The following is an 11,933-nucleotide window of genomic DNA, read 5'->3' on the forward strand; positions in this document are numbered from 1 at the left end:
ATTTTGTGCATTGCTTATCACATCGAAGGGTTCTTTTCTTTTTTAAATCAAAATCTTGAGGTACCAATTTAGGTGTTATAAGGAAGCTTTCACGTTTTTGAGCTTCCGGTAGGAAATAGCAAAATAGTAATGACTATTTTTTTGGTGAACTCAGATTTCGACAAAGATTTATGATACTGGATTCGGGATGTCTATAGAGTGTTTCTTGTTATAAGTTGAAGAAAGTGTTTTTTACCCTCAGCAATTTTTGTAAACCCTTCTGAGAAGCCACTTCTCTGTTGCTGAGCGGTGCTTCTTACTTTTTGTGGCGAAATTCCAGTGCATAAGTGTGTTTTATATTTGCAGATAATATGTTCCGCACAAATGACAATTTTGCTTCTGAAACTATCAAGAAAACAGGCGGAAGTAAAACTACTGTATGGACACTACTCAGTGTAGTCAAATTTTTGAAGTGCTTTGGACTGTTCCTTTCTTACGATGTCCTGAAAGTCTTGAAATTGCCGCAATATCTTTTTGGCGTACAATTACTGTCTTCTGTTGTCTTAGTGAGCCTGCAAAGACCATTTGCTGCCAAACGGCTGACAACATCACAGCTTCTCAAGATCTTCAGACATGCCATCATCAGTACTTTTATTCTCATGATATGGTCTTTTTCTTTTACGATGTGTGGACCATTGCGGTCGGTCCTTATTTTCGAGCTAAGTGACACTGTGGTTCTCAGTGCAGTAGGTGCTTTGTTCAAATCAGAGACAGGTTCCAAAGCTAAGGGACGAGCATTGCTATGTCTTGGGGTCGGGGTAATCACACTGCTCTTTTTCGACAATGATAATGCAGATAAGCTTCCAAAACACCCTGAAGGCCACCATACCAATTACTTTACACATTTCGTTTATTCTGTTTTGTCCGTAACAGGATTTTCAGACCATAAAATTGGCATAATTCTCATGTGCGGAGCGATGTTACTCTCAGTCATGTTCAAAAGTCATGAGAAGAAATTAGCTATTGAGGTAGGAGGGGCTAAGTACTTGAACTCAGTTTCGACTACAGTCTCGACAGCAATTCTGTTTCCTCTGCTATTGGTATCATTTGGCACAGAAGAAAAAGGCGTGTTCTCATTTGTTCATGTTTTTCTGCTGCTGATAATTATAGCGTTTCTCTCGTTTATTATTCCGTTTTACGTCGAGTCGTATGTGAATAAAGTTGACCCAGTAAATAGCCCGTCCACTGGAACAGTTTACAGTATAATAGCGGCTGTTGCCATTGGAATTGTTTGGACGAGACCTTATACTGCGTCAGTTAAACAGGTGACGCAGTTTGAAGGGCTAACCGAGGACCATCTGGTTTCGCTGGGTGTAATAATTGCAGGCGTGTTGTTTATTGTAGCGTCGCTCGCTCTGTCGGGAGATAGCAAAAACCCTTCAAAAGGAAGCTTCATTGGATATGGATCGGACGGGCATCCTATTTACTCATACGCGAATCAGGCGTTTATGAAAACCACATATTCAGTCAAGACAGTAATCAAAAAAGGACTACAACAAATTATAAGTGAAAAAGATTCAAGGCAAATATTTTATTTCTTGTGTGTAAATCTAGCTTTTACGTTTGTCGAATTAATATACGGCGTTTGGACAAACAGTTTGGGTCTGATTTCGGATGGCTTCCATATGTTATTTGACTGCTCTGCTCTGTGTTTGGGACTTTTTGCAGCCGTGATGTCTAAGTGGAAGGCCAACAGCGAGTATCCCTACGGATATGGTCGAATTGAAGTCCTATCTGGCTTCGTCAATGCTCTTTTTCTTGCAGTCATTGCATTCTTTGTGCTAACGGAATCCCTGGAACGATTGTTTGATCCGCCGAAAGTCAACACCGATCGACTTTTATTCGTTTCAGTTGCTGGTCTTCTGGTAAATTTATTCGGAATCTTTGCGTTCCACGAAGCACATCATCATGCACATGGCGGAGGTTGCTCTCATGGCCATAGTCATGGTGCATCCCATGGTCATGATCATTCTCATGGAGATGGCCATGACCACGACCATCATGATCATGACCAGGATCACGGAACTACTTCGACGGCGTCGAACACAAACATGAAAGGGGTTTTCCTCCATGTTCTAGCAGATACACTTGGAAGCTGCGGAGTAATTGTTTCGTCACTACTCATCGAGTACTTCGGATGGAACATTGCCGACCCTATTTGCTCTCTATTCATCGCAGTTCTGATAGGCTTGTCTCTGATTCCTCTTCTCACTGAAACAGCCAAGATACTGTTGAACTGTGTTCCATCTGAAATGCAGGCCGATTTGAACGCCGCTTTACTCAAAATCCAAAACGTAGACGGTGTTCTGGGATTTAGCGACGTACATTTTTGGAGACATTCTTCAGCTCTGGTGTGTGCGACTCTGCATGTTCAAGTGGAGCCTTCTGTAGTTGAGCAGAGAATTATACAACAAGTGGGTGCAATTTTAAGAGGAGCGGGGGTGGGGGATGTTGCAATTCAGGTGGAGAAAGAAGAGTTTTATCATCACATGTCGGGACTGAACAACCAGCTGATCACGGCGAACAAATGGCCGACTTCATTCCAGTCAAGAAATCCTAATAAGCCATTGAGTAGTCTCTAAATTAGACCGAAATCCATTTTGGTGGTACATAACTTGTTAGATGTTATTAAATGTACTATATTTGAATCAAATTGTAAAACAATGGCAACTATTTAAATGTTAAATGTTTTTTTTTTTAATGGTGTCAAGTCTTATTTGTATGAAGGTTACAAAATTCATTGGCTGTAACATAATTTTTCTTCGAAAGACTAACTAGAATGTGATAACTAAAAAATGTTATTTTTTAAGTCTCGAAATGGTAAACGAGGAAAGCAAGGAAGCAGAAGCGATAGATGCCAATAAAGAAACAGATTTATCCTCTACGACGACTAAAACAGATGTAGATATCGAAATATCCAAAGATGATACTAATAGTATTGAAGAAAAAGGGGCACAAGAAACTTCAACGTCTTTGCCAACGACTGAAAATGAAGTAGCTAAAAACAATGGTGTCGAAGTTAGCAATAATAAAGATACTACCGAAAAAAGCGTTACTGAAGCTTCTGTGTTCGAAAAAGACGACGAAACTAAAGAAATGTCATCAAATGATTCGGAGGAGATTTCAGTAATTAGAGATTCAAAACCAGAGGAGTTAAATGACGTCACTCCTGAACCAGAAGTTTCTAAAGATGAGCAAAAAGGTGAAAATATAAAAGAGCCCAAAGCAACCGAATCAGAAGTAGAAACAAATGTTGCCGAGAAAGAAAAAGACGAAAAGCCGTCATCATCGGCAACATCAAAGCCACCGTTTGCGACGACGACAGCTGCGAAATCAAACAAGTCACGTGACTCGGGATTCTTCTCGGATCCCCAACCCCTGGCACAACAGAGACTTCCCCTGATAGCACCTCTGGCACCTGTGACTGACAGTGTGGACGTGCCTGCTTATACTTGCGAGGAGGCCAAACAGCTATTAAAGGGAAAGAAGATCGTATATCTGGGAGATTCGAGTAAGTATTTTAACTGTTGTTTGATTTGGATATTCAATTATGTGTATTTTTATTGGCCAAGAGCTCAGCCGATATTTCGTTCAGTTTGAAAAGGTCTGAAGAAAGAAACTTATGATGATGATGATGATATTGGCGAGGAAAATAAAAGTACCTCGTGTATTTTTTTTCAAGTTAACGCTGAAATTTAATAGATTTTCAAATGCGTAGTGTCGCTCTTTGTTTTCAGTTCAGCGCGCGTCTTACAAGGACCTGGTGCTGTTGCTACAGGAGAACAGATTTATGACTAAGCAGGAGAATCGCGCCAGGGTAACTTAAACATGGAAGTTTTTATAGCAGGAAAGCGTTAGCTCTCTCTCTCTCTCTCTCTCTCTTTAACTTTGAACTTTATAGCTCATCAAATATTGTCTCGGACGTCAATTTTTGGCTAAGACTTTTTGGCTATTCGCTCGAGAAGTGAGCGAATGCATGGCCGATTTAGTAACATTGTGATTTCGAAGATACCATGAGCATCGCTTTATAAATTGCAGTCGTCACTTAAAAATGAACTAGTATTGTCGATTTATTTATCAAAATAAATAATTTGATGAGCTATTTGGTACTCAGTAGCTAGCAAAACTAAACTTATAAGAAAAAGTATGCTAGTTTTTTCCTAAAAACAGCTTGTCTAACAGAATCAGTGAAAAGAGATTCCTATTTTTTAGCTAATACAAGACCAATGATTTAGTTCATGTATAGGAAGGGTTTTTTTTGAGACGCTGTGGGAAATGTTTTACCGCTTTTTGCATAAACTTTAGTTTTTCTTAAAACCTTTTATCGATTTTCAAAAAAGGGTTATCTAGAGAAAGTTCTCTTACACCCTTGTGTGTCTGAATACTCACCTGGTCTCTTTTTGCTTAACCACTTTGTCTACAACCTACGAAAAAGTCTTTGGGGAAGATTTTACCGATATTTTTGGTGTTTCTTTCGTTAGTTCAGTAAGCTCCCCTGCAATAACGGCAGTTCACAATTTTTCTACCCAAAAAGTTATCGTCCTCGGAAATTTAATTTTTTTTGTTTGAGCGTTTTTTCTTGTAAGTTTTATGAATTTTACAATATTTACCCTCCTATATCTGAGATTTTTGGTCCAATCAAAAGAATGGGTTGTAGAAAGCTCTTGTGCATATGCAACTACGCTTAAATTTTATTACACAAAAAATTATGGCTTTCGGAAAAATCAAAAATTTGATAGTATTTTTTTTGAATTTTCTTATAAAGTATCCTGTCAAATCTGAGCTGAAAAGTTCAACCAAAAAAAAGTTGCGCGAATTTTTACTGCAGAAGCGGCTACTCTTTTTTTGTAAGACAAATGTTATACATTGGAAAAGTTCCAATATCTCAAAAATGTTCCTTCTTCTCACTTATTTTAGTAGAAACAGCTAAGGATTTGAGCAAATTCCAATTTTTGGAAACATACATTTTGTCCTGCATCAGTATTACAAATTCAAAAAGTACCTCCAGCTTTAATTGAGTCCTAGGTATCCTTTATCGAGATATACGAAAGTTTTGATTCACTTAGTTTCTAACATTTATCATTTTTTCGATTTATGCATGTTTTTATTGCGTTGTATCGCAAGTGGTGCGAATATCCGCTTCATCTCTGTGTAAAAAAGATGGTAATACTGCTGTCAGGGGAGAAAAAAGTTTTCAACCTTTCTTTATATTTAAGTTTTCAACCGAAGCAACATTTAGTTTTCAACCGATAAAATGGACTAAATTTTTTTTGCAATTACCTGACATCCAAGGCTGAAACTATTGATGAATGAAACTATTTAAGGATCTAGCCGCTTTCAAAATAGAAATCTGTTCTTCGGAAATTTTTTTCTGACATTCAGTTCAGGCTCACGAGCTTTTATTGGAGCCAGAGAACTGTAGGAAAACTGCGAATTTTTTGTCTAGTGAAGTATGTTGAAGTCAACTAGGAGACTTAGTTTTCCAACGAGAAGGAAACGAGACCTGAAGTCCGAAATTGCCTAAAATTAAAATCGTTTCGCCCTTGCGATTAGGCTATACTTTTAAAAAAGTCGATGAATGTAGTTCAGATTCTTATGTAGGTCGCGATGATTTTTTTTAGGTAAAATTTGTTCAGTCTCAGTTTTACTTTTTCGCGTTTTGACTTTTAATTTGTTTTTAACTTCAGTTAAATTTATTTTTTAAAAGGAAGACAAACTTCACAATCGAGCAGCAAAATTTTAAAGGTCACATAAAGCGTTGTCGACTTATAGTTCCGAAAGTGGAATTTAATTTTCAGATTTTCCAGTAAATAAAAATTTTACTTATTGATGCAGTTTTCTCAAATTGGGTTGATTTTATCGAAAAAGTGTTAATCATAAATTCAAAGAGTTTTAAGGGCATCTCTTTTCTTTGAAATTCGTTCCAAGCGTTTAATTATTTTCTATCAGATATCCAAATTTTAACTTTTAATTGCAAGTAGTTGCATTGAAAACGGCAGAAACATGAGGAAAATTACCGCAAAACTAAAAGTTGCGATCTCTTGTTCACTTTTATGTTCGTGAATTTTGTACATGACAAAAAGCTTGGCTCACAAAACATGCTTAAGTAGATCATGTGGGAATAAGGACTATTTTTATAAGGTTTTTCAGCCTTTGACATCATCTGCTGTTTGCAGAGCAAAATTGTGTTTCAAAAACTCGTACAGACAGAAATTCTTGTATTGTGGAAAAGTTATATAGGTGAGAACTCGGTGTGCCACAACAAAAGTTTAAATGTGTTTGTAGTTTATTGTTCCGACCACTGAAAATGGGGAGGAACTTTGTATTCGGGTTTTAAGTCTTTTTTGTTTCCTGCGCAAAACCAGGTAACACAAATAATCATTGGAATGGGTCGAGTGATATATCATTTTAGAGCCCCTCGTTCGTGATTCGAACGGTGATTTCAAAAAATAAAAAAAGGGTCCCAGTGTCGAGAAAAGCCGGTTTGCAATTTTTGGGTGTTGCCTAATTTCGAGCGTGTAAAGCGACCGAGTAAGTAATGTTCGTTTTATAAAAATTGGTCATTTAGCTTGGAAAAACTGATTTTACTACTCGAAAATTAGTTTTTTTTTTCTAGTTTTAGAACCTTCGTTCAGCAATCTCTTGGCAGTAAAAAGGTTCTATGAAAAATATGGAAAATGTTTATGAAAATTAAAAATGTTTTGCAACATTTTTTAGTAGTCTCTTTGTTCGCTGTTTTTTTTTGTTGTCAGTTATTTATTTCTAATTCACTAACTTTGCACGAGTTTTATGGCTCTTTCATCACACCACGCACAAGCAACGACACTATTTTCAAAAGAAAAACATCATATGGTTTGTAGTTTATTATGAATGTGGTCGACACATTCTAAGCTACTTGCAGAGCAACCGGCTATCCTTTTTAAAATTGATGATTAATTTTTATCTTTAAAATTATTTTGGGCGATTGCATTTACGTTTAATTGTATTGCTTCGGAATTGTATTTCTTGAATCAGTTCAGGGACGGCCGTGTTGGGGTGATTGAACCCATAAAAAATTCCAATATTCTTTTGTCCTATGTTGGTGGCTTAAGACTATTTCAGCTGGAGCTGCAACGGAGTGGAAAACCGGATGTCAAATACGAAATATTTAATGAAAATTGATGTTTGAAGTGTTAATGAATGAATCAAACTTTCACATATTTAGGTATTGCCTTTTGTTTTCCACGAAATTTTTTTTCAATCAATCCACGATCATTTTTTTATTCTAACGATTTGACTCGAAGCGATTTTTTAAGTTCGTTTTTCAATGTAGAGATAATTATACAGTGCTGATTTAAATTATCCGGACAAAACGAACAAAACTTGAATTTTCAAACGCGTTTTTCTCAAATTGGGTTAAGATTAGACAAAAAGTGAAGAGAACAAAAGTTGCTTAGAATTTCATCAAAATTAATATGGTGCTATTTTTTCTCCGAAATTCTCAACAAAAATTGTACCCCAAAAATGGGTCATTATGGCTTTTTTCAATTAATCAAGAATTACGCAAAAACTACTTTGTTAATTGATAATAAAATTATATCACAGGAAGCCTCTTACGCAGCTCAACAAAGTTTAAGAGAAGTTAAATCTCCAAAAACCAGTATAAGAGAAAAAACTTTCACTTGATAGTCAATAAATGTGATTTTTACTATATAAAACCCAGAATCTCTGTTTAAAAATAAATTTTAAACAATTTGCGCAAATTTTTGGAGATTTAACTCCTCTTAAACTTTGTTGAGCTGCGTAAGAGGCTTCCTGTGATATAATTTTATTATCAATTAACAAAGTAGTTTTTGCGTAATTCTTGATTAATTGAAAAAAGCCAAAATGACCCATTTTTGGGGTACAATTTTTGTTGAGAATTTTGGAGAAGAAATGGCACCATATTAATGCTGGTGAAATTCTAAGCAACTTTTGTTCTCTTCACTTTTTGTCTAATCTTAACCCAATTTGAGAAAAACGCGTTTGAAAATTGAAGTTTTGTTCGTTTTGTCCGGATAATTTAAATCAGCGCTGTACTATCGCAAAAACTGGAAATAGAGCGCAAAGTTTTGTTTCCCTTAGTTTCAAAAGTATATTTTTATGACTGGGATAGATTATCAGAGGAGAAAAAATCCTCAGTTCATTTTTTTAATCATTTGAATATAGCAGAAAGTCTCTTGAAATTGAAAGAGATTTACGATAAAAATTTTTCATTGGATTCGAAGTTGAAAATATATATATTTCAATTTTTTTTTTGTAATTTTCCAGTTTGCTTGAATTCATTAACGCTGTTCCAACTGTCTGTTGGCCATGTTCTCAGTTTCAGAAGTGATCACCGTATTCAGTGTTTGATAATTTCAGCAGTCTTGGGTGGCCCTGAAGGAATGAATGCTGAATTGGGCAGAAGAACATCGCGTTTCGGGTATAGTATCAGATGCCTTGTCTGACCGAAAAGTGATATAGCTCGAAAGTAGTTTCTGAATTATTTGATCGATCATCTTGCGAAATTCGGATACAATATCAAAAAAGGCTGATTAGTCAATAACTTATAAATATTTTCATGATACTATCGTTGTTACTTGCCATGATTTGCTAAAAGTGGAAGATCTCGTTGATAAACATGATTGGTCAGTTGAGATTTGTTTCGTTTTTTTGCTGGTATGCTAATTGGAAGCTGATTAGCTTGGCTAATTACACAAATTGGGTCGAGGATAGCATAGCTACAGGTATGAGATGCGTACTAGATCCTCTTTTTTGGCAGGCTGATTAGCTGTTGTTGTCGAGTTTAACTACAAGTTGTGATTGCTGATTAGCTTTCACATTCAAATTTGGAGAGCTGATTAGCTCAATCTATTTTGTATCATGATATGTGAATTTGGAATTGCGAGTTCACAGTAATGTTGTCATTTTGCAGAAATTCAGACGAAAAAAAATGAGAACTTAACATTCGAGTTAAAGCAAAGATGAGATTCTTTCTAATTTATTGAGCCAAGTGGCATTGCCGAAACTAATCGCACTAATAAGCTAACCGAAATGATAAAGTAATAAGCAATCCTAAGCTTCAAAAACCATGACCCGGAACAAATATTCTGTATCGGGTCTCCAAAAAACTAAAATCGCAAAATCCTGAAAAAAAATCTGAAAAAAGATAAGCTAAGAATAAAGAAAAAATTACTAAAAAATTGCAGCACATCAAGAAAATAATAGGTTATGTGTCACTCATCTTTGCTTGAGCAGTTCGTTTTTAAACGAGAACTGCTCCTAGTATTTTTTTGAAAGTTATTTGGTCTCTTTTTTAGGCTCACAGGTCGATTCTGAACGACACTCTTCTCGACGGAGGAGAGTTCGGACAACTGACAAATGACCCCCATTACAAAGAGGTGAGAAACACTTTCCTGTTAAAATTAAATTTCAAATTATTTAAGTGAAGGGATCTGAAGTTCCTTTAGCCTTTTGATTGAATAATTATAACAGCTACTCATACACTAGTAATTGATTTAATATTATTATTCTGAAAAAAAAAAACAATTTATTGCTACAATTTTGATGAAGTAATTTCAAGTTCTAAATTGAGATAAACAAAATTCCAAATAGATTGTACAGAAATATTGGTGCGTAATTTACGTAGAAGTTTTTCGAAATAGTATTGAATATGATAAGATTTTATATTATGAGGAGACTGCTGTTTTTTTCTCCAGGTTCGAGAGTTTGCCAAGGACGGGTTCCACGTGAAGTTCTTTTTCATCACGCGCATCTGGTACGACTACCTGAACGAAGTGATGAAATCCATCGAAGAGTTGAAGCCCGATGTGGTGATTGCATGCAGCATGCTCTGGGATATCATGCGATATGGAGACACTTTCCTGATTGACGTTTACAAGAACAATTTGGACACTTTTCTGACGGAGATTAAAAAACACGTTCCCGAGACGAGTGCAATCATCTGGGCTAACAGTCCCCCTGTCGCAGACAGGTGCTACGGTGGGGTGTTTGTCAAGCAGGTAAAGAGTACCTTTTTCACAGAATCTCATATTCATACCTTTTCAACGCCATAATTGGCAAAAGTAACACCAAATTGTATGATGAAAAGGTTAAATTGTTATGCACTCTGTTCAATTTGTTCTTAAATTTTGCCGAATTGTCCAATTTAGAGTAAAATTTGTTCAAATAGTTTTTACTGTTGCCCTGAAGCTCTATTCAAAATAAACTTTGTTTAATTTGGTGGTACTTTTGTTAGATGTGGCGTTGAAAAGGTATAATTGCAGAAAGTTTCCTTCTGATTTTTCATTTTAGGTTCAAAAACGTTGATTTTATCTTTGAAGTTTTGGTACACTTTGATTAGTTCTTTAAAAACTGTTTTTTTTTGTTATTTCTCTAATTTTGTTTTCATTAATGACTTTATGATTAAGGCGTCTTTGTATTTATCGAAATCGTTTGATCCGCTTTTGCAGGTGATGAACAAGAAGCCGTTTCTAAAAGAGTGGCATCTACAGGCCATGAAAATAACCAAGACTTTGGTGGAGAAACACGAAGTAGACATGATGGATTTCTTAGGATACCTGTACCCTTACCAGAGCCAGCTGGTCAAAGACGGACTCCACTGGTCCAGTGCTGCTCACAGATACATGACAAACATAATCTTAAGACATGTTTGTGATTTATGGGAATCTGAAGGAGCTAAACTAGCGGAGAAAGCTGTGACTAAACTAGAAGACTATAAAAACATTTACGACGATCCTGATGACGCTTACTTAGCAGATATGCAGAGTTTATTTGACCAGCAAGCAGTAGAAGCTGGTCATTATGCAATGGAACCCAGGCCCTACCACGACTACCAAAGTTCATATGCCCCGCAACCAGGTGGACATAGACATATGCTGCCGACTCGTGACTACCGCTACGACAACCAATATCATCCGGCACATCGGTTTCATCCGGAAGATCCGATGTTGCGAGGTCCCCCAATGCACGCAGATCCCTATTATGGCTACGACCCATACGGAATGCCTCATGCACGAGGTCCAATGCCCTACGGACGGAGCCCAATACCGCCTCGTGTTCCGAGAGCAATGGACTATTATGCACCTCACGATCCTTATTACCCTTACGAAGGGGGCTACGACGACGTTTACGGAGGTCTGCCTGATTCCTACTTAGCACCGAATTACCGGTTAGGAGCAGGATTTACTAACTATCCTCCGAGACCAGCGATGGGATACAGAATCCCACCTCCTGCAGCCCCTGGTAGGTGGGGAGATGAATACGCAATGGCAGAACGACCCTTCGCCAGAAGTCAGTACGAACTAGCCAGGCCTCTGAAACGTCCAATGCCATTAATTGAGCATCAAGATCCCTATGCTCCAGTGCAAAAGAAAGCGTTAATGGAATCCACAGCCACTGCAGCTTCCCATTCTTTGACGCCGGCTGAAGCTGCTAAATTGTCCCAGACGTCCACTGCAGCAGCAACAGCATCGAGTAGTAACGGAAGTGCAAATTACCAGATGACCTTCGAAGAGAGATACGGGGGACCAGTTGGTAAACCGATGTATTGGTGATGAAAAGTTCTGATCATATGTTGCTATAAGACAATTTCCTCCAGATTTCTTGATCAAAAGATGCGGTCTGTATAGTTATAATTTAAGTATTTTTTACGACTTCTTTCGAGCTCGCGTAAGTGATAGATAGCAAGGTTGGCGTATTTCGAACGCACTTCAAATCAGTGAAAACTGGTTGCTATACAAGTAGCACGAAATCTTCCGAGCAACGAGCAAAATGAGTTGAGTTGAAAAATTCAAGATTGAGTAAAATTTTTTTATAAACAAAAAAAATCAATTGGTTAAAATATATTTTCATTTTTAACTGTCGAGGCATTG

The 11,933-nt window shown here is 36.9% G+C and overlaps 2 protein-coding genes across 2 annotated transcripts; both read left to right on the plus strand.

Moving 5' to 3' along the window:
• Positions 1-349: 349 nt before the first annotated feature.
• On the plus strand, positions 350-2,794 carry LOC134844662 (proton-coupled zinc antiporter SLC30A5-like). The gene has a single exon (XM_063861465.1). The coding sequence runs from the start codon at positions 351-353 to the stop codon at positions 2,619-2,621; it is 2,271 nt and encodes a 756-aa protein (XP_063717535.1). The 5' UTR covers position 350; the 3' UTR covers positions 2,622-2,794.
• Positions 2,795-2,853: 59 nt separating this feature from the next.
• On the plus strand, positions 2,854-11,714 carry LOC134843641 (uncharacterized). The gene is made up of 5 exons (XM_063859833.1): positions 2,854-3,550; positions 3,777-3,856; positions 9,360-9,440; positions 9,759-10,061; positions 10,512-11,714. Exons 1-5 carry the CDS (start codon positions 2,857-2,859, stop codon positions 11,613-11,615), a joined length of 2,262 nt encoding a protein of 753 aa, XP_063715903.1. The 5' UTR covers positions 2,854-2,856; the 3' UTR covers positions 11,616-11,714.
• Positions 11,715-11,933: the final 219 nt, after the last annotated feature.

This window comes from Symsagittifera roscoffensis, chromosome 4 (genome assembly GCF_963678635.1).
Source record: "Symsagittifera roscoffensis chromosome 4, txSymRosc1.1, whole genome shotgun sequence".
NCBI lineage: Eukaryota > Metazoa > Xenacoelomorpha > Acoela > Convolutidae > Symsagittifera > Symsagittifera roscoffensis.

Bases quoted from the DNA above. Each gene is read 5' to 3' on its own strand.
- LOC134844662 (XM_063861465.1), top strand. From the start codon at position 351: ATGTTCCGCACAAATGACAATTTTGCTTCTGAAACTATCAAGAAAACA.
- LOC134843641 (XM_063859833.1), top strand. From the start codon at position 2,857: ATGGTAAACGAGGAAAGCAAGGAAGCAGAAGCGATAGATGCCAATAAA. The intron at 9,441-9,758 runs GTGAGAAACACT...TTTTTTCTCCAG, and splicing joins ATGACCCCCATTACAAAGAG to GTTCGAGAGTTTGCCAAGGA. The intron at 10,062-10,511 runs GTAAAGAGTACC...CCGCTTTTGCAG, and splicing joins GTGGGGTGTTTGTCAAGCAG to GTGATGAACAAGAAGCCGTT.